This window comes from Procambarus clarkii, chromosome 83, assembly GCF_040958095.1.
Source record: "Procambarus clarkii isolate CNS0578487 chromosome 83, FALCON_Pclarkii_2.0, whole genome shotgun sequence".
In the NCBI taxonomy this organism is placed as follows: domain Eukaryota; kingdom Metazoa; phylum Arthropoda; class Malacostraca; order Decapoda; family Cambaridae; genus Procambarus; species Procambarus clarkii.
Genome location: NC_091232.1, coordinates 2,285,253 through 2,308,752, shown reverse-complemented (window position 1 = coordinate 2,308,752; position 23,500 = coordinate 2,285,253). Strand labels below are relative to the sequence as shown.

The 23,500-nt window shown below is 43.0% G+C and overlaps 1 protein-coding gene across 8 annotated transcripts in view; it reads left to right on the top strand.

Moving 5' to 3' along the window:
• Window positions 1-23,500, top strand: part of alpha-Catr (alpha-catenin related) — a 318,532-nt gene that overhangs the window by 223,607 nt on the left and 71,425 nt on the right. For all 8 annotated transcript variants that reach the window (XM_045759535.2, XM_069316274.1, XM_045759536.2 and 5 more), the window contains exon 2: window positions 3,101-3,296. In XM_045759535.2, coding sequence (XP_045615491.1) covers window positions 3,101-3,296 — 196 coding nt within the window. The remainder of the gene's footprint in view (window positions 1-3,100; window positions 3,297-23,500) is intronic.

Below are 23,500 nucleotides of genomic sequence, written 5' to 3'. Positions count from 1 at the left end.
GTCATTTACGCGAACAGGACAATTTAATGCTCAATTCACCCTAAATGCGTTAACGTTCGCGGCAGCAGACGTCACTAAAATATACAAGTGTAACACCTCAGGTGTAGCACCCCAGGTGTAACACCCCAGGTGTAACATTCCAGGTGTAGCACTCCAGGTGTAACACCCCAGGTGTAGCACTTCAGGTGTAACACCCCAGGTGTAACACCTCCGGTGTAGCACCCCAGGTGTAACACCCCAGGTGTAGCACCCCAGGTGTAACACCCCAGGTGTAAATGTTCACCACCCACACCCCGTCACGTTACGTCTGACAGGACCTGACGTGACAGCATTCTCTCCCACAGCCCGTTATGGACCGAGCACCACAAAAATAACAAGTTTATCACTAGCAGCCAGAGCATGAAAGGAAGTTTTGACTGTCTGGTTAAACACCCCTTTGTTTCATTATACAAAACAATATACGAATTCGGTAGTGGACAATCGTTCAGTTTAGAGATCTATATATAGCGAGCTTCGCCGTCCCCGTTTAATAGTGTATTTTAGGTTCAATGAATTTACAAGGTTTCTTTTGTAATTATATATTTGGGGAATTTAAATTTTAGATTTTTAATTAGTGAATATAAAGGATGTGTGTTTCCCATGTGGTATTTGTGGGATAGTGAATGCTAGCGAGTGTGGGATAGTAAAAGGTGGTGTATATGTGGGTGGGTTCCTTTGAGGAAGTGGTTCTATTTACCTAATTGTGCTTGCGTGGGACACACACACACACACACACACACACACACACACACACACACACACACACACACACACACACACACACACACACATCCTGCCGTTCCTGTTAGGTACCCGGGTATATCATGCTGTTCCTGTTAGGACCCCGGGTATATTATGCTGTTCCTGTTAGGACCCCGGGTATATTATGCTGTTCCTGTTAGGACCCCGGGTATATTATGCAGTTCCTGTTAGGACCCCGGGTAGATCATGCAGTTCCTGTTAGGACCCCGGGTATATCATGCTGTTCCTGTTAGGACCCCGGGTAGATCATGCTGTTCCTGTTAGGACTCGGGTAGATAATGCTGTTCCTGTTAGGACTCGGGTAGATAATGCTGTTCCGCTTTCATCGCCGTGTTAAAGAATGGACAGAAACTCACTTGAATGCCAACAGAGAAGGATGATAATTAGGAATTAGAGAACTCCCAGGAATCAGAAATCTCCGTTATGAAGAGAGATTAAAAATCTTAATATACATTCTCTTCAAAGACGAAGAGTAATTGTGGACATGATTCAGGTATATAAATAGATGAATAGGTATAATAAAGGAGATCTAAATAAGGATTTAAATATCAACACAAAATAGAACACGAAACAGGGAATATAAAGTAGATATGTTTAGATTTAGAAACGACCTGGGTAAATACTGGTTTGAAAATAGGATAGTTAATTTATAGAACATATTACCTGATAAAATAATAGACTTGGGATCACTGGACTGTTTCAATTGTTGGTATGACATTATATATATATATATATATATATATATATATATATATATATATATATATATATATATATATATATATATATATATATATATATATATATATATATAATATATGAATGAGTTTGTGAGGATATAAATAAGAACTACTTTGTATGGATCAATAGGCTTCCGTAGATTGGCATATTCTTATGTTATCAATTCTCAATTCAAGCCGTTTACTCTGGGCTAGACATCTTTTCTCAATCTTTAGCGGCTTTATTTATCATTATTAAACAGTTAATTGGCTCCGAAGCACCAGGAGGCTGTTTATAACAATAACAACAGTTGACTGGCAAGTTTTCATGCTTGTAAACTGTTTAATAAATGCAACCAAAGCCGTCAAAGATTGAGGAAAGATGTACACGTTCGTAAGTACTTGCATAACTGCTTCGTGAATCTGGCCCCTGGTTGTGTTGCCAGTTTGTGTATTTTTGAGAATGCTATCATATTTTAATAGTATGCCAGAATGTGTGTAATACTATAATATATGTGATTGTGTCTGTTTGGGAGTATTTACTTCCATATGTAGTGTGTTAGTTTAGAGTTGCGTGAAACGTGTTGGTAACTCTGTGAGTGCGAGCGAGGAGGGTGTGTGTACAAGGTAGTTGTGTGTCGCCTCAGACGCCGGCTGGGGTTGGGTCTGGAAACATCTCTCTTTTATCAAGTTAAGTCGTGTATTATTTTGTTCTATTTTAACGTGTGATCACGTAAAAATTTTATTACGTTAAAGAGTAATCACTTGTCTATTTTAACGTGTGATCATGAGCCCAGTGGAGATAATTTTTGTCAGATATAAGAATATTATATTACTATAATTTTTACTTAATGTTTGTGTTCCTCCCTCACAAGGAACTGGTGTCTTACTGTCACAGGGTTTGGGGAGGATCAGACCTTTAGACAGGATTGAAATTTGATAATCCTGGTGAATATTATTCCTGTGTAGAGAGCAGGAACACGGCTCAAGTGGCAGAGTGTGTAACAGTACACTCTCATAATTCTAGTTAAACCATAGGTTATTCCTGTGTAATTAATTACATGTGTGTTTGAACAAATCCACAAGGGCCGTGACGAGGATTCGAACCTGCGTCCGGGAGCATCCCAGACACTGCCTTAATCGACTGAGCTACGACAGGGTTATGTGTTTATTATACCAATAAACACACATACATGTGTGTTTATTGGTATGCTTGTATTAGTAAAACCGATCAGCAGGGAGGAGGGAAGTTTAACTAGCCATTTTGGTGTGGAGAATGGAAAGTTGAGGCAGTGATAGAAAAGGTAGAATGGGTTGGAACATGGGTGAGAAGTCCTTTGCCTCACCTCACAAACCTCTCACCCCTGTTGACCAGACCACACACTAGAAGTTGAAGGAACGACGACGTTTCGGTCCGTCCTGGACCATTCTCAATCGACTTGAGAATGGTCCAGGACGGTCCGAAACGCCGTCGTTCCTTCACCTTCTAGTGTGTGTGGTCTGGTCAACATACGTCAGCCACGTTATTGTGACTCCTCGCCTGCATATGGATCTCACCCCTGCTCTCCACCCCCTTACAGATCAGCACACTGGTGACGTCCCCGGGAGAGAGAGGCGGTGCGGGGTGCGACAAAACAGCTCGTGCCCTCTGTCGAGTGGGCCAGGCGGTGAACGTTGCTGTCGACCGCTTCGTCACCGTGGGGGAGACCATCGCCGATGACAACCCGGAGATCAAGGTGGACATGTACGAGGCCTGCAAGGAGGCCAGAGCAGCAGGTATGTCCCTTCGCCAAGCGCCTTCCGTCTCCCTTTATGCCCTCTACGGAAGAGGTCAGTATCTGACCTCACACATGCAGGCTTTGTTTACACAGGTGAGTACAGGAGTAGACGCCTTCTGGCTCCTGTTAGTGTGCTTCGAGCTGTACCCACTACAGTTCCCGGGAATACGACCCGTCATCAGATTAACAATCAGGTGCCTAATTACTGCTGGGTAAACGCAGGCGAGCAGTTAAGGACTGGTGCCCAGTTAACCCACCCCCTAACCCCCTCCCCCCCTAGTTTGTTACAATTATAGTACCTGATTTGGGGATTAGTTCATTGGTTGTAGTGAGCATTGCAGCTATTGTCTTTAGGCAGCTTCTATCTTCGGTAGCACAGATAATATCTTCCTCTGTCTTTGCGTGCTGTTCTATGATATATATGAAGTTTTTGAAGAGAACAGTCCTCTGGTGTTCTGACTCAGTCCTTACACTCCGAGACCAAATCTCTCGCTCAACCAACTAGTACCACAGCTCAGGATCCAGCAGGTTTCGGAAACGCTTTAACGTAATTAATTATTTTTTCAAGTCTGACAGTGAGATATACCTCTCTGATTTGCATCGCCTCTCAAACTATGCCTCGCATTATCTTACTAATTACTGCTTGATCATACTTGTTTTTAAATTTCCGGAATATTTCTGCACGTGAGTAGCTCAATTCTCTTGATTATCTCAGTCTTATCTCTCATCTTAACTAGGATTGGAATAGCCTTATCTCGCCATTCCTGTCAGTTTGTGACCATTCCTGTCAGTTTGTGACCATTCCTGTCAGTTTGTGACCATTCCTGTCAGTTTGTGACTAGTTTCTTTGTATGACAATCTTTCAATGCGTGAAAAATTAAACACTGCTTCTTCCTCGAGAAATTTGTTATGCTCGAAGATAAACCATTCAACTTCTCTCTCTTTCCAGTCTCATTGATTTTTAAAGATTTTATCTATTGCTAGTTGGGTTTTGCTGCAATCCCATGCTTTATCACCGCTTTCTGGAGTTTTATCTCTGCACTATCTCTTTCCTGTAAGAATTCTCTTCTCTATATTTACACTAGGAACTGTTACTCCTATTTTTTCTGTCTATCTGCTTGCATTTTCGTGTGTAATTCATGTTCCTTTACCTTCAAATTCCAATGTCATTTCAGAACATCTGGATTCTTAATTTTCCCCCGTTCTGGTTTCTCAAACTTTTACTTATGCTTTCACTTCTCTCTTCTTGTTCCTATACCAATTTAGTTTCTTCCACTCGTTCTCCCCATTTGCATCTCCAAGCCAGTTTCCTCTCACAAATCATTGCCGATACACAGGCATAAATAATGAGCCTCTCGGGTGTCGGTGAAGCTCCTCGCTTCTCCCATTCGTGATGAGTTGTGTTGAACTACCAGACGGAGATATCACTACTTTAGGAAATTGGGGAAAACTCGGCCAAGAAATTACGCACTCGAACAAGTACCCCAATTAGGATAATTCCAAATACTTTATCTTAATACTTTAAATTATAGGGGTTTGACAAACCAAATTCTGAATTAGGCCAAACTGTTCCCATGAATTTATTTGTTTTTTGGAGGAATCGTAAAGCTCTCGTTGATGAAAATATATCTCGGGGAAATTTTTGAGTAATGCTTAACATGAAATAAAGAAACCACATGATTACTCACTTTCAAATTGAACATATATATATATGTTCACTTTTAAGTTGAACATATATATATATATATATATATATATATATATATATATATATATATATATATATATATATATATATATATATATATATATATATATATATATATATATATATATGAAGAAGTTTGGGTGGATTAAAATAGGAGCTGCCACGTATGAACTAACAAGCCTTCTGCAGTTTCCTTAAGTTATTATGTTACACGTATGTTCATCTCTGTTCTTGTATAAATGTTCTCGTTCTTTGAATCACACACTCGATATTCTCCCTGTTGGATCTATTTGCGATATTGCGTACGGTCCGTGAAGGCTCCGGCCCCCACGCCATTACCAGGAGAGAGATGATACCGAGGTTGTTGGTAAATTATAGATGGGTGAGGAGGTAGGGGGTGAGGTGGTGGTTGTAGGAGTGTGGTGGGAAGAGGGAAGCAGGTGTGTGGTAGATGGTGTCAGGTGTGGTGGGGATGAGAGATAGGTAGGTAGGTCGCGTGTAATGGTGGTGGGTAGAGGAGGGTAGGTGCATGGTCAGGAGTGTGGGGGAGTTGTGGGAGTTGTGGGGTGTCCTAGCTGGGGTGTTGCGGCTGGTCGCCCAGCAGCAACACCTCAGGGGAAATATCGGCGTGAGTCCTCAACACCGGAACACTGGGATGGGAGGCGAGGGAATAAACTGGTACACACTGTTGTTCTTGCCCAGGGATACTTGTATACCTTCAGGGGGAGAGTCTGTAGCTTCTGTAAAGAACTGAGATCTTTCTGGGATCTCTCATAGAAATTTAGGGCGCTGGCTAGACGACGCCACACAAAACGAATCCACGAAAAACCAATGAAACTGCGTGAGATCAGGATTATGTCACTGACTGAAGTACAACAACGACGATTGCTGTCGGCATGAGCCGTCTAAAACGGAATAGTTCCCGATGTTTAATAGCGACAGAATATGTGAAGCAGGGAGGTATTCTCACAGTACGTTTAATGACTTCACTACAGCCACACTGTGGGACTACAACTACAACTACAACAATAGCCTGGTTGATCAGTCCAGCAACCAGGAGGCCTGGTCGACGACCGGGCCGCGGGGACACTAAGCCCCGGAAGCACCTCAAGGTAGCCTCAAGGTAGCCAAGGTACACCTATGAACGTCGTTCGGGAGCATGACAGGAGCTCACGACAGCTCACGACAGTAGGGAGCATCACAGGAGTGCAGGGACCGGGCCGCGGGGACACTAAAAGCCCCGAAATCATCTCAAGATAACCTCAAGATCTCAAGATGAAAACTATCAAAGGAAGGCCAGACTCCATACCAGTACAATTCAACCACAGCACACTAGGCTCAGATATAATAGGCAGTGAAAAGTTTTATTCCAATAAAATTTTGGGGTTCCATATGGTAAGGTATTTATTGGAAGAGAGCGTTAAGCTAGTAGGATTATATAGCATTTGTTGGGGATTTAAGGACAAGGAGCTATAGGATGTACGACAGTAAAGGTGCCCAATCACTTTGACCATAGTGGGAGTTATGGTCAGGAGAAAGCACTAAGCCTGTATAGCTTTGTAACGGACCTTTGGGGATTGAACTCTGACCTAGAAGGAGCGAGGGTGTTGCTGTACAAGCCAATGCAAACAACAGAAGTCCATGACTCTTTAACCACCTTCCAGCAGAAATATTCCAGGAAATATCACTGGAACACAAGTGGAAATTTTCTAAAGAAAACTTGACAAGTATTTTTTAATTATTGGATTTTTTTATTATTATTGGATCAGCTTGGCTGAGGTGAACATAGAGTTCTGTGGACTACGGGAATCGACCAGGTAGACTATGGACTACGGGAATCGACCAGGTTAAGCCACGACGGCAGGGAGTTGATACTGGGAGTAGTTCTGAGAGTGACTTTCTAAAGATGGAATTTATACCTTGTGTAGTGTTAATGTGCTACAACCCCACCAAATGAATTTCTTCTGTAGCTTTCCTAAACGTTTGATAACCTTCCAGGCTTTTTTGAGTGAAATAAATTGATGAGTTAAAAATTAGCATTATAAAAAAATCACTAAAACTCATTGTCATTTTTTTAGTTATAATTTTTCAGCAGTTTCTGTTTATTTAACTGTATCTTGCTTTGATAGCATCTGTTTTTTTCTTCACAATATGAACGTTGAAAGAAATTCTCAGAAACTGAAAATATACTGTTAGCATTATTGACTAGACGTGGAAGGTTGGCGAGGGACAGCTGTGAAACCCTGAGACTTAATGTGCTGTTTACATTATGCCAAGTGATCTTCGTCGTCACTTAAGGTAGAAAGCAACCTCTTAAGGGATGTAAACTGTTTCATAAATATCGACTCAGGTACCAAGGATAAGAGCTAGAGATGTCGTAAGTGGACGGGGAATGTGCTTGGTGGGTCCCCAGAGTACTCCAGTGGTGAGACACACACACACACACACACACACACACACACATCTCCAGCGCCGCCCACCATCAGCCTGGTCTTCCCTCACACATTATGTGATGTAATAGCCCACAGGGCTCTTAGGCCAACAGAGATCTCATTTCCTACAAGAGAAGTGAACGGGTGACCTCTCACCCAGGCCAAGGACGGATGAGCAGCAAGGTAGGTCAGCTGCCGAACTCATCACAGAACGACTGGATTGCTTCTCTGGCAAACTTCTTCTGCCAGTCACCGAACCAGTTATTCGACCAGCCTGACCCAGCAAGCCAGCCTAATCTAGACAGTCTCCACATAAATGCCCAGTTATATAACCAGTTACATAGTTTGCCGCTACCTAGCTACAAAGTTATCTAGTTATCCTGTACCCAGCTAAACAGCCTCCACCTTGCTAGCCATGCAGTCTCTGCCTGTTTTGATAGCTTTTAACTTGCTAGCCAGCTAGCAAGCTAGCTGGCTAGCTTGCTGGCTTCGGACTTGGGTACCGAAGCACTTAGTGACCTGCCATCTACTACCCAATTGCCTAGCTAGTTATCAGTCATTCTCCACCCCAGCTAGGCAGTTTCTTCTCCCTAGCTAGTCATTCCCCTAGCCAATCTCTACTTACCTATACCACTTCATTCACCCACTCAAAATGTCACTAAAAGATGGCATTTCATTCTTCCTTCAGGCAGGAAGGCATCCACTATCACGGTGTGGATTTGCTTGGTCAAAATATTGCACACGTGTTCAATGTCATTTTTCCTGGGGAGTGTGTTGCATCTGCAACAGTGACTGTTGCTGGCATCACCGTAACGACAGTGATGGTGGCACGTTTGACACTGTTGTTTGCATTCTGCCTCACACTTGTGGCAGGGATATTCGTGTAATGGTAACGGTAATTGGGCGTCATTACGTTAGCAGTGGTAGTAACGGGTTTGATATGGCTTTAGTACTCGCCTAGATGTCCTGACCTACATGTGCTTGCAAGGTCGAGCATCAGCTCCCAACCCCGGTTTTCCTAGTTACGGGAGGTGTCCATGCAAGGACATATCATGTTTGGTGCTGCCTCGTATGGGTCAATAGGCCTTCTGCAGCTACCTTCATTCTTATGTTCTTCTTATGTTTCTCGTCGTAGTTTCTTTGTTTCTTAAGCTCGTCATCGTTAGTTGCTTATCGCAGCCGACGTCACTGGCATGCGACTGTGACAGGCAAGAGGTTCTTCCGGACGTCTCTCCGGTCTATTCGTGTCTCAGGACTCCTGTTCTTCTTTTCCTCCAGCAGGGGTGAGGTTCAGTTCGGTGGCAGGTTGTTGACACGGTGGCAGGTTGTTGACACGGTGGCAGGTTGTTGACACGGTGGCAGGGTGTTGGCACGGTGGCAGGGTGTTGACACGGTGGCAGGGTGTTGACCCGGTGGCAGGGTGTTGACACGGTGGCAGGGTGTTGACCCGGTGGCAAGGTATTGACACGGTGGCAAGGTATTGTAGTGTTCTGAGCGACAGGCCAGATAAAAATTCCATAATTAATCTCCAGAAACCGCTGAACAGAAATTAATTAACGCGTACCGCTAACGCTGAGGTCGAGGGTAACGTATGACCTTACCACCAACGCTGAGGTCAAGGGTAATGTATGACCTTATCTGACTCTGGAAAACCAAGTCAATTTCCAGATTTAACTCCGGCCAGGAGAGAGGTCGCTAATGAATCGACCTGAACTGAACTAAGACCGCTTAATTTGGGATTTTTCTTGACTGAAAACAATTCGTTTATTTGTCTTGACTGAAAACAATTAGTTTATTTGTCTTGACTGAAAACAATTAGTTTATTTGTCTTGACTGAAAAGAAACAAGGTTTTAAAACCCGTACAATATGGTTCAAACCCGAATCCCAGAGCTGATTGGTTCATGACGTTCCTGGGATTGTGCTGTGATTGGTTGAAGACAAACGTCAGCATTTTTTACATGATAAATTTTCCTAAAAAAATTTTTTGTTGTTCATTATTTTTTTCCTGATAAATCTTCATTATTTTTTATCGTGATCATTTTGTTTACGTGATAATTTTCTACCTGGGCACCATCCACCAGGGCACCACCTGGGCACCACCTGGGCACCACCTGGGCACCACTTGGCCACCACCTGGGCACCACCTGGCCACCACCTGGGCACCACCTGGCCACCACCTGGCCACCACCTGGCCACCACCTGGCCACCACCTGGCCACCACCTGGCCACCACCTGGGCACCACCTGGCCACCACCTGGGCACCACCTGGCCACCACCTGGCCACCACCTGGGCACCACCTGGCCACCACCTGGGCACCACCTGGCCACCACCTGGCCACCACCTGGGCACCACCTGGGCACCACCTGGCCACCACCTGGCCACCACCTGGGCACCACCTGGCCACCACCTGGCCACCACCTGGGCACCACCTGGCCACCACCTGGCCACCACCTGGCCACCACCTGGCCACCACCTGGCCACCACCTGGCCACCACCTGGCCACCACCTGGGCACCACCTGGGCACCACCTGGGCACCACCTGGGCACCACCTGGGCACCACCTGGCCACCACCTGGCCACCACCTGGCCACCACCTGGGCACCACCTGGCCACCACCTGGCCACCACCTGGGCACCACCTGGCCACCACCTGGGCACCACCTGGCCACCACCTGGCCACCACCTGGCCACCACCTGGCCACCACCTGGCCACCACCTGGCCACCACCTGGCCACCACCTGGCCACCATCCAACCATCAACAACAATAACAACCCCGACAGCATTACCACCACCAATAGTGAGAATATCAACCCCTCCCCCACACTCTTCATAACCACCATCACTGACGTCACAACAATCGCGGGCACAACCAAAGCTTCCACAAACAATGATACAGCTACAAGTTAGTTACCACATCCACTACCAAGACCACCACTAATACAATCAACCCCCCCCCCCACAATCCCTCACGCCCCACCACACAATCCCCCACCCCCTCCCCACAATCCCCCACCCCCCACCCCACAATCCCCCACTACAATTAACCTTCTCACCTACGTCATTCTCCTGATCTCTTACCTCCTCCTCCTCCTCCAGTCTTGGTGTTAATTCATCTGGTAGTCTAGTCCAACCACTTGGGGCGGACGGTAGAGCGACGGTCTCGCTTCTTGAAGGTCGCCGTTCAATCCCCGACTGTCCAAGTGGATGGGCACCATTCCTTCTTTCCCCCGTCCCATCCCAAATCCTTATCCTGACCCCTTCCCAGTGCTATATAGTCGTAATGGCTTGGTGCTTTTCCCCTGATAGTTCCCTTCCCCTTAATCTGGTAGTCTAATAGTATACGAAGAGCCTTAAGACGTTGTAGGAGAATGCTATCAATATCTTCAACAGAGTGAAGATAACTGAAAGAAAAATGCTTTGCAAGATAGACACTGATGTTATAGCAATATTAAAGACAAAATATATAATTTGCAGCATTTGCCAAAACCCACAATATGATGAGAACAGACATCGCCAATGGAGTAGGTGTGACGTTATAGATTAAATGGCATTTAAAATTCGAGCGTCTCGATCTCTGACACGTCTGAATACGTGTTCACTACCAAACGAGGCAGTTACAGTGATATTAGTGGTAGCAATTAGCTTCCAATCCACTAACGAGACCCAGCAAGCCAAAGCATGAATACAACGAGAGCAAAAGTACAATAATATACATCATGGAAGAGACTGTCGCAGGAATAAGGTGAAAATTATTTACCAATGAGAACTCGAATTCTTTATATTGACCTGTTTGTTTCATCCGGGACTTAGTTACACATTTGGTGCTCACGATTCGGAAAACATCTTGATGGTTTCATCGTTGTCGCTAAGGAGGAAGCTTACAGGAACATAGGATCATCCCAAATTGGAGCCAGAGATTGGAAGTTCATTTTTCCCCATTTGCAGGAGCACCAAAGTATTGCGAAGCAGCAGAGCACTGCAACTGCGAGATTACAAGCTCTATTTTGCGATGCTTTATGGTAAGTAGCGAGGGCTGGGGGCTGCGACTTGCTAGGAAGGTAGCGAGGGCTGGGGGCTGCGACTTGCTGGGAGATAGCGAGGGCTGGGGGCTGCGACTTGCTGGGAGATAGCGAGGGCTGGGGGCTGCGACTTGCTGGGAGATAGCGAGGGCTGGGGGCTGCTACTTGCTGGGAGATAGCGAGGGCTGGGGGCTGCTACTTGCTGGGAGGTAGAGTGTGCTGAGGTTAAATCTTATTGAGATCTAGCGAGTGTTCCTAATATGTTCTAACATTGTTCTCCACTGTTCAGTATAACATATCATCTGTGCTGGAAGCCAACACGTTGTCTAATGCTATAAGATGAAACTGGTCTGCAGTGTCAGACACTTTATAGGTGGGCCACCTTTCACACTGACATCATACAGGTGGGCCACCTTTCACACTGACATCATACAGGTGGGCCACCTTTCACACTGACATCATACAGGTGGGCCACCTTTCACACTGACATCATACAGGTGGGCCACCTTTCACACTGACATCATACAGGTGGGCCACCTTTCACACTGACATCATACAGGTGGGCCACCTTTCACACTGACATCATACAGGTGGGCCACCTTTCACACTGACATCATACAGGTGGGCCACCTTTCACACTGACATCATACAGGTGGGCCACCTTTCACACTGACATCATACAGGTGGGCCACCTTTCACACTGACACTATACAGGTGGGCCACCTTTCACACTGACATCATACAGGTGGGCCACCTTTCACACTGACATCATACAGGTGGGCCACCTTTCACACTGACATCATACAGGTGGGCCACCTTTCACACTGACACTATACAGGTGGGCCACCTTTCACACTGACATCATACAGGTGGGCCACCTTTCACACTGACATCATACAGGTGGGCCACCTTTCACACTGACACTATACAGGTGGGCCACCTTTCACACTGACGCTATACAGGTGGGCCACCTTTCACACTGACATCATACAGGTGGGCCACCTTTCACACTGACACTATACAGGTGGGCCACCTTTCACACTGACACTATACAGGTGGGCCACTGGCACGGTACCTGACACTGCACATGTGGGCCAGCCTTTCCGAGTTTTCAGAACACTGCAGGAGGCCAGGCCGGCGCAGTGTCTGGTATTAAAGGTGGAGGACCCAACCAGCTGAGAGTTTGCAAACGTAAAAGAGTGTGCGCTACGAGAATGGCATTTGGCCTTTTCAATAGGAGGTTGCAGCCTACATGTTATCTGATATTTTCAAAGACGGGGGAGGGTTGGGGGTGTGGATAGAGCTAGGGTCACACAGAGCGGACTCTAAAGAGCCATAACGAGATCATGTGAACCTACATAAGGCATCTTGTAGGTTAGGGAAGAGCCCACTCTTCTTCTTCATCTTCTTTTGCACCTGTACCTAATCTCAAGAGACATAACTTGACAATCCGTTTCCAATATCATGATTTGCATATTCTCCCGCAGGTCGCATGCGTTCCGCGAACCGCAGGATATCCTGGGACGTCTGTATTCTCTAAGAAACTGCTTAGTCAACCAGGCTGGTTTTAATTTACATAATGTACACAGTAGACTTGGTTGCATCCAGTAGCCTGGATGTCTCTGTACGCCGCTGTATTAAAAGATTTACTGTACTCATCCTAATCCATGTAAATGCTGTAATTATGGCATCGTGGCTCAAAATCAGGGAATGCGAATTAAAATAAGTCGATTATGAATCATCGTAAGTTACCAACTCCCTGTTCTATTAATCAACAGGAAAGGAACTCCCTATTCTATTAAAAATTCTCGTATCAATATTTCACTAGTCAAGGATGTTGCTCACTCTACCGTCTACCGTAGAACAATATACTGTAGAGATGAAATTAGCTGCCCGCATAGATTCACTAAAGCACTGAAACTATACTGGGCCCGCTTGAAAGTGCTCAACCTGTATTCCTTGAAACAGAAACAGAGATGTCACGTTACTATGACATCAAAGTAATCATATATTTCATGTCACCATGAAATATACTGAAAGTTCAGGTGGTAAACCTTCGCAATAAATTTACAATTTACTTACGTGAGAGATATGGCAGGAAATGCAAAATAAACCCAATATACCATAAGAACAATCAGAGAACCCAGTATCAACATCAGTGGGCCACAATCTCCTGTTATCATGCATACCTCCCCAAACAAAAATGGTTGCTGTCACAACTGTGGAAACTTTCAGGAAATAAAATTGGAAAGTTTCTGTTAGAGTTGTCTGATCACTCAGGTTGTGGTGACTATATGTTGGTCTGCAAGGCAAGCAGCCTCATAGACTCAAGTTGATGGATATGGCTGAATCATCAGAGTTCTTTTGGACCACCCTGGTTTTAACTGTACATGATTCAAATGATACATATTAAAATTGATGATTGAGGTAATGACTGATGATGACTGATAACCCGTTGACGACTGATGACTCGGGTGGCTGCTATCAATGTCTCAAGCGAATGACTACTGGTAATTCCGATAGCAGATGTAATTAAGACTGTCGCCACATTCACCACAGAAATGTAAAAATGTTTAATTATGAAAATGTATAAATGACCGACTAACGATCTTGTATAATTGCTTCTCTTGTAGTGAAAACATTTTATACTGACAATATAGGGAGGAGGGGAAAGCAGATAGAAGATAAATAGGACTCAGAGAAATATGTCATTAAATCGATTAAAGGATAATACATATGCTGAGATATAATGATTACAAGATTAGCATCACGAGAAATATTGACCGATATCACGAGATATGGAAAATCGAATTATATGTAATATTAGTACATATTCGGCGTTTCTTCTTCCCCAAAAGTCGTTTCCCCTCTATTATCTTTTCCCCTCTCTAATTCCCAACACATTTTTCCCCTTCGACTCTTCCTGCACGCTATTGGTCCAGATGATCTGTGGTATGACGTCACACTGATGCTCCTCCTTGCTACAGGTCCCTTGCCGACTTGCATGACGTCACACAGGGGGTTCCTCCCCACTATTGGCCCGCTGCCCGCTGGATTGACGTCATACCATGGCTCCTTTTCGCTATTGGCCTGCTGCCCTCAGACATGACGTCACTCCAACTCAAGCATGACGTTATGGATTATGTCACACGCTTCGCGTGACGTCATTGTTCATATCTATATTAGGTCTATGCTTTAAGCGACCTATTATATATATATATATATATATATATATATATATATATATATATATATATATATATATATATATATATATATATATATATATATATATATAATATATATATATATAGGTCAGAGCTCTGGCGTTCGTGAAGACAGAGATAAATCTCCGGATTCATCACTTCCACAATAGTAAAGAAAACTTACTTTCCACAAGTTTGCTCTCGTGTAAACTTTAAAATATACGATATGTCTTCCAGCGACGTGAGGTGTAATTCATGTAGCCTTTCCTCTTAAATCTTGTCTTGTATATCTGGTACTAGTCTGATGGTGTTCCTTTGAACCTTCTTGGTGTGGCCTCTTGTGGTGTGGCCGATTGTGATTGGAAGATACATCGTCAGACGGACTCTACGATACCCTAGAAACCAGAAAGCCCAACCTGTTAAGGAGTCTTGGACGATAATGTCCGGATGACCACGATGAGGGAGGTCATCCGTCACCACCACTCACCAAGGAAGGTCCTACACGGGCTGATCACTCATCCCTGTGACAACAGTAAGGGTCTATCTTGTATGTTTATCTGTTGATTTGAGCTTGAGACAGTCGTCTGTGGGACACCTAGATACTTTTTTTTTTTGCCGGTATGGACTGTGTCTGGAAATGCGGTCGATGGCTTGATCATTTTCATTTCGTACATTTATGTAAAAAAAATTCGTGATTTGTTGGTTGCAGAAGCTGATAAAGAAGAAACTTTGATAAAAAAAATCAGAGAATAATTTGTTGGAACACTGAAAATGAAGTATTGTGTAGCACTGTCTCCGCTTCGTCGACGGGACGACAGTTTTAATCTATATCTTGGCGGAAACTCAAACGTGTTGGAGGCTATTTACTAAATATATAAATATGTGTCTTATGCATGCTTAATGTCTTATGTGTCTTATGCATGCACTTATGCATAAGACAACATGCCTTATGCATGCACAAGACAACATGTGTCTTATGCATGCACTTAAAAGTTCATCCATAAGGAATGATTCATTCCTTCTGAAGATGTATTAATTTACGAAAGTACTTAAGGAAATTCCTGTTTCAAGTCTTCCTCCGTGGTCTGACACTGTCATATGAACCTACGAATATTTTCCTTTCATATGAATTTTTGTATTTCCGAAAACTTAAAAAGGTGAATCCCCCCCCCCCTGTTGTGTTGCTGTTAGAACCCTCACTTCACATACGAGGAAACCGAGATTGGAATCCTTAGTAGAGGTTGATGACTGGATACAGTTTTTTCACTCTGTCTCAATAACCAGTTAGTAATTGGAGTTGTAGAATTGGTTATCTCCAGACTATCTACATTTTCTTCGAATGTTCTTTTCGACTTAAATGATGAATTTAGTGCACTTAAAAGTCATAAAGAATTACACATGGTTTATGTGTGTGGTGGCAAACAATAAATACATTTAGGAACATATGTATCGTGATACATACACGATACATATGTTTATCAATCCTGGCATCTAAGTGTACGTATGGTTCACATACGTGCACTTGGTCACAATTATTACAGAGTATAGTGTAAACCTTGTCTTGGAAACTTCATTGTTATTATTGATGTTGTTAACGAGTGTTGATTGTTGTGTGTTATACTATCCAGGCCACAATCACAATCTGTTAGCAGTACAAACTCATCAAAGAACAAATTAATGCATACAATTGCCAAGCGTCAGGCCATGTCGCAGATGCAGCCTCAACCATCGTCATATAAATCATTAAAAAAGCGATCGCAAGCCTCGCAATACTGAAAAAAAAAATGTTTCAAGGGTATTCAAGGGAATACTTTGTTAACCAGGTTAATTAATACGGAAGGAACTTGGCAGACATCAAGCAGAAAATCCAACACTATCGAAGTATAATAGCCATATCATATTCTTTTCCAAATTATTAACAAGTTGCAAGAAAGACACGAGGATTATTATTTTATGTGTGGCTTGGAATATATACTATTATATATTCCCACGAGACGATATGTGTCAGACTTATGTGTTACCTGCTATGTGTCAAGACACTTTAGACTTTCTATAAACATTAAATAACGAAAACAAAACAAAATTTAGGGATTAAATAAACGATAATACTTACCATTCGAATCAATGAAACATCCGCAATATTCCACGTCTGAATGGCGGAACCTGATAGTCTCCCTACATTTCCAAACTGTCAAAACTGAATATTTTGTAAATTTAAAAGGTTCATGCTTCATATGATCTGCAAATCAAAAACAGATTTTGCCATAAATTCTCTAATATTTGCCTTTACACAACCTTGACTTACAAGGCAGCCGCAGCGGGAGAAGGGGGCGCGTGCGGTAGAATACCGAGCCTCGTTAAACCCGCGTTACATAGAGGCCGCTTCTGTATACTGTTGGGTGGACCCCTCACTCAGACTGGCGCATTAGCCGACGGACACCTGTTTGCTGGCCAGATATTGGTTCACGTCGGCCCAGAGCACACGGCTGGAGCAGGCGATATCACTACCCGCGGAGCCTTTGGGAGAAACGGATTGCTTTTTGTTCTTATTTTAGAGAGGCTGGCGATCGAGGCCCTCATACAACACGCGGAAGAGTTTGGGGAAATTACTTTTATTTGACCTAATAAACTAATAAAGAAGTTGACCAGACCACACACTAGAAGGTGAAGGGACGACGACGTTTCGGTCCGTCCTGGACCATTCTCAAGTCGATTGTGAGAATCGACTTGGTGAATATATGGTCACTTGTTATGTATTATGACATGAAGATGTTATAGTCTGAAGATGAAGATATTATGCTATAATGATGTTCTGTGTCATGAAGATTAACTAGGCTTCGATTTTTGTATCGAGTTTTTCTGTTTGTATGTAGTTATATAAAATCATTTATGATGTCTTAAAGGATGTTTTAAGGCCTAACAAGAAATACTTTATGTATGAAAAGTTACAATTTTTGTTGAATAAAAACATATAGTAGAAAAGGTAATTGAAAACAAAGCATTTATAGGCATTATATGCAAATTAGACATTGAAATAAAAAAAAATCAACTCATTAAAGTAGGATACCCAAATTGGCTCCAGGGCGAAGCTCAAAAGTTCACAAAGTAAATTTCTACCAGACTGACACCGCCAGGAAGCAGGAGATAGCTTCTAAGAAGAGCTTAGGTCTTTCCATATAGTTCTAACATGGAGCACGCCGCTAAGACCTTAAGCGAAATGGGTAAAACATTTACCTGACTTGACACCTGATACCTCTCCCCACGACACCAAAAGCAGCTACAGCAGTCTCGCTCACTGCTGAAGAGGATCCCAGTTTGGGACCGAAATAATCAGTCTACGTTTCCTTTTGTTTTCAAAATAGTGGGTTATTATCTTTAAATTATACAAGTTTAAACGAGGTAGCTGAAAAATTATCTGTAAATAAAGAAGTGTACGAAGTAAAAACACAGTCTAGACGTAAACAAAGTGAGTTAAACAAGATAAATCCGTAGTCTAGACGTAAACAAAGGAACAACCTAGGCTAGACGTAAATTAAGTAAAAGCGTTGTTTAACGTAAACAATTATGAAGCGTGTAGAGGACGCAGGTTCGTTGTGAAGGACGGTAGAATAACTAAGTTATTTGGGAATAAATTTGAATTCATCCATAAGTTCGTAAATGCACTTAGCGTATTTCTGAGTCATGTTAGGAAGGGATATCTGAACATTTAAGTCATTCAAACTGTTTATTTTTGAGAGGTGTCGTAAGGCTGCGAGAACAGCACTGGAAACCTGTCAGTGAGTTAGAAAAGTACCAAAGGAATTAGAAATATAATGGCGGCGATTAAATTATCGTTTCAGGGTTTTCATTTCAAGTTTGTGCAAACACGAGACTAAGAAGTCATTTGTTTCATGGAAAATATCTCTTTGCGTCCCTTGTCTGTGGACGAAATTGTATTCTTCCTGCTTATTTTATTTCCTCTGACGGATAGAATTCCGAGAATACTCGTTTAATAACTCTTCAAGTTTCATAAAAATTCTCTGTATACAAGCCCAAATACGTCTAGCGGAAGGCAAATATTGGACATTCTTAGAGAAAGATCCGTATTATATATACGTAAACATAATACGGATATATATATATATATATATATATATATATATATATATATATATATATATATATATATATATATATATATATATATATATATATATATATATATACAGACGATGAGTCACATGTTGTTAAAGATTCACTACCTGGAACAAAAAGTTCCAGGTAGCACGGGCTATGGTGAGCCCGTATTTTATGAGTCACAATAACGTGGCTGAAGATATGACACCTCATGATAATGGTTCAGGTCGGACCGAAACGTCGTCGTTTCTCCATTTTCTAGTGTGTGTGGGTTTTCAATTATATGAAATAATGATGAAGAAATTTACATACATAATTACCAGTCAATTGGTTTCGAGTGTCCTAATGAGCAAATCTCCGCCCCAATAAGATCTAATTTTCCTGAAAAACCATAATGCTAACAATATATATATATATATATATATATATATATATATATATATATATATATATATATATATATATATATATATATATATATATATATATATATATATATATATATATATATATATATATATGGTCGTGATGGTCAAGTGGATTAAGGCGTCTTGTACATACCAGTTGCGTTGCTTCTGGGAGTATGGGTTCGAGTCACTTCTGGGGTGTGAGTTTTCAGTTGCATATTGTCCTGGGGACCATTCAGGCTTGTTCGCATATATATATATATATATATATATATATATATATATATATATATATATATATATATATATATATAGATAGATAAGCAAAAACAATAGATGAAGTAGCAGAATTTCCGTCAACAAATCGCTATGTACAGAATGGCATTAATGTTTCCGTTGTCGCAAAGCCGTGCAAAAAAAAACTTCATTTTTACCGAGCAGGGTGAGGTGGGTGTGCGTGAGCTGCTTGGAGTGTGGCCGTGAATATTTGGCACTGATTTGGGAAATCACACAGTTACAGCCCCCCCGTTCCTGTGCGAGGTAAGTACACTACGGGCTCACCATAGCCCGTGCTACTTTGGAACTTTTTGTTCTAAGTAGCTGAATCTAAAACGACTACATGGGAAATCAGAAATTGTTCTGTAACGAGTGACGGACACCCAATGAAGTGGGTATAAATACATCATGCACCAAATCCTAGTGCAAAAAATAATTAATGTATCAATACATATAAGTACAATGTTATTGAATTAATGATTATGTAAGTGGGATGTGCCTGCTAGTTAAGCCAACATTGTTCTTGTTTCCATAATAATATAATGAACAATTCGTTTTAGCTAGAAACTTATTGCTAGAAAGTACCAATATACACCCAAATTTAAAAACAAACGGTAATAATGATTTAACTTCAAATCCTCACAAGTGACAATTGTCCTGAGTAATAACAGCCCATGCAACAGGTGTAGCAATAACACACCAGAGTGCTAGAGAGGGATCAGCTCCTACGGACCTGGAAGACCACGCACCACCGCTGCTGGGTATAGAGCAATCAGCACTAATGACAGGTGTTGAGAACCAGTTGACGATCGATCAAAGAGAGGTTATGTCCCATTATACACTACTCTGCCCGCCACCTGAAGAGGAGTCTTTGTTGTGCTTCAACGGAGAATTATCTTTGGTAGGGAGATACGGGTTGGATTCCATCGTTTGGCTTCAGTGTTCTGGGGCCAGATTCACGAAAGCACTTACGCAAATACTTACGAACGTGTACACCTTTTCTCAATCTTTGACGGCTTTGGCTACATTTATTAAACAGTTTACAAGCATGAAAACTTGCCAATCAACTGTTGTTATTGTTATAAACAGCCTCCTGGTGCTCCGGAGCTCATTAACTGTTTAATAATTGGAAACAAAGCCTCCAAAGATTGAGAAAAGATGTACAGGTTCGTAAGTGCTTGCGTAAGTGCTTTCGTGAATCTGACCCCTGGTCTGGAAGGACTGACTGGGTGCCAATCCTTTAACTATTTCCCCCCCTGTTCATTCAGCAGTAATTGGCAACCGGGTTGTTAACTGATTGGCGGGTCGTGTTTCCCGACATAAGGGTCTTGTAGTGCTGTTGGTTTCGATCTCGACTCGCAATCGGGCGGGACAGAAATGGTTGGGCAAGTTTCATTTCACCTGATGCCTGTGCTGACCCTAGCAGTAAATAGGTAGTATGGGTACCCGGGAATTAGGCAACTGCTGTGGGGTTGCATCCTGGGGAGGCTTCCTATCTCCGGCAAAACAAAGTTTTGCTACGGGATCCAGTAAGTTCAGTAGAACTTCGGTTTCAACCCTTTTACCCTGTCGTAGCTCAGTCGATTAAGGCAGTGTCTGGGATGATCCCGGACGCAGGTTCGAATCCTCGTCACGGCCCTTGTGGATTTGTTCCTTAAAACAATTTTTCTTTTGTTCCATGTTTTGAGCGGAATTATTCTGCTGCTTATTCAATAAGTAGCGATACATTTAGACACGTGGAATAAAGCAATTAAGACGTTTAACTCTGCTTCCGACACCTTTAACAATTACTGAATAAACTTGAATGACCTAAAAAAAAACAAAAAAATGGGCTACAGTCTTCATGGACACTAATTGCGTCGTTGTAGTAATTGGTAGTGATGATCCGCAATTTTCACAAGTGTTGTAATAACTTAACTATTGAGGAGGAGGCCGACCATTCAGCACGAAGGAAGGGCTTCTTACACTCACAATTAATAACATCAGCACGTACTACAACCTGTGTTTTTAATGTTCCAGTTTGTTATTTCCTCGTGTATATGTGTTGTTACACTTAATTAGTTGTGATGTGGTGAAGTGTGTGTGTGTGTACTCACCTATATGTGTTGTTACACTTAATTAGTTGTGATGTGGTGAAGTGTGTGTGTGTGTACTCACCTATTTGTGTCTGAAGGCTCGAGCTACTAGCTCTTGGACTCCGCCTTTCTAACCGTCAGATGTCCAATGTTTTGACTTAATCTTTTCGCTTTTTTGTCTGCAATTTTGTGAATTTTTAATTATTAAGGAAATAATTTAAAAAAAAACTTAAGCACGCACGCAAGCATAAATACACACACACACACACACACACACACACACACACACACACACACACACACACACACACACACACACACACACACACACATATATGCGGTTCGAGTGTTCGAACCACATACATGACTCTCAGAGGAACTGATAGGATAGCTAAGGGGACACAGGTGGAAGCTGAGTACCAGATGAGCCACAGAGACATTAGAAAGAACATTTTTAGTGTCAGAGTTGTTAACAAACGGAATGCATTAGAAAGTGATTTGATGGAGTCAGACTCCATATACAATTTTACATGTAGATATGATAGAGCCGAATAGGCTCAGGAATCTGTACACCGGTTGATTGACAGTTAAAAGACGGGATAAAAGAGCCGAAGCTCAACTCCTGCAACACAATTAGGTGAGTACACACACCCAAAGGTTAAAACCCACAACAGCTGCCTAGCTCCCTTGTGTCTATTTATTGTTAGGTGAATAGCGGCATTAGGTGGAAAGAAACCCTTCCCAAATAGTTACCGTTCCGATTTGAGATTGAACCCGGGTCTCACGATTGTGAATCGCTATTCTCACAATAACGTGACATGTCCCTGAGAAAATCATTGGAGCAGAGCGAGCATCGAACCAGCATCCAGCTCGGATATCATCCACACGTGATATCATCGGATATCATCCCAAGATATCCCAGGTTATACAAACTTTAGCAAATCGTGGTCCAGGGCGCGCGTCTGGGACTAACCAGGTTATCTTGAGATTATCTAGAGATGATTTCGGAGCTTAGCGTCCCCGCGGCCCGGTCCTTGACCAGGCCTCCTTTTTTTTGTTACACATCCCCGTGAAGCAGCCCGTAGCAGCTGTCTAACTCCCAGGTACCTATATTTACTGCTAGGTGAACAGGCGCATCAGGGTGAAAGAAACTCCATCCATTTGTTTCCTCCTTCACCGGAGATCGAACCCGGAACCTCAGGACTATGAATCCGAAGCGCTGTCCACTCAGCTGTCAGGCCCCAGGACGCTAGTTTGAGATGAAGACACATCTTAAGTGCTACGCAGGAAGGAAGGAATTATCAGGAGGAAGCGCCAAGCCATTATGACTACGTAACACTGGGAAGGAATCAGGATAAAAATTTGGGATGGGACGGGGGGGAAGGAATGGTGCCCAACCACTTGTGGGGATTGAACGCCGACCTGCATGAAGCCAGACCGTCGCTCTACCGTCCAGCCCAAGTGATTGAACTCTATAGCGTTACCGAGGTGTGACTATGCACGCTCTGTCCATCACTCAAATCTCGTAGTGTTCGATTTATCATTCAGGCTGCCAGTGTGTTCGAAACTGATTCGAAGTTGCCTCGTAGTTGAAGTCAAGGACTCACCCGGTATCGGCTTCCTCTCTAAATTCAGAGTTCATTAGTGGAAGGTTGTTAGGAAGTCCCCGGGGGGGGGGGGTGGCGGGGGGGCGGAGACATGGGGGGGGGAGGGGGGCGGAGACATGGGGGGGCAGAGACATGGGGGGGCGGGGGGGGCGGAGACATGGGGGGAGGAAGGGGGAGGGGGTCAGAGAGGGTAAAAAAAGCGGGAAATTGGAATGACAAATAAAATAAGAGGAAAAGGAATGGAATTAAAATTGGTGTAAAGAGGAAACATGAATAACATAATATTTTTAGAATGGAAAAAGAGAGGAGAAAATGGGGGAGAGGAATGGGATAAAAATAAAGTAAAAATTTAAA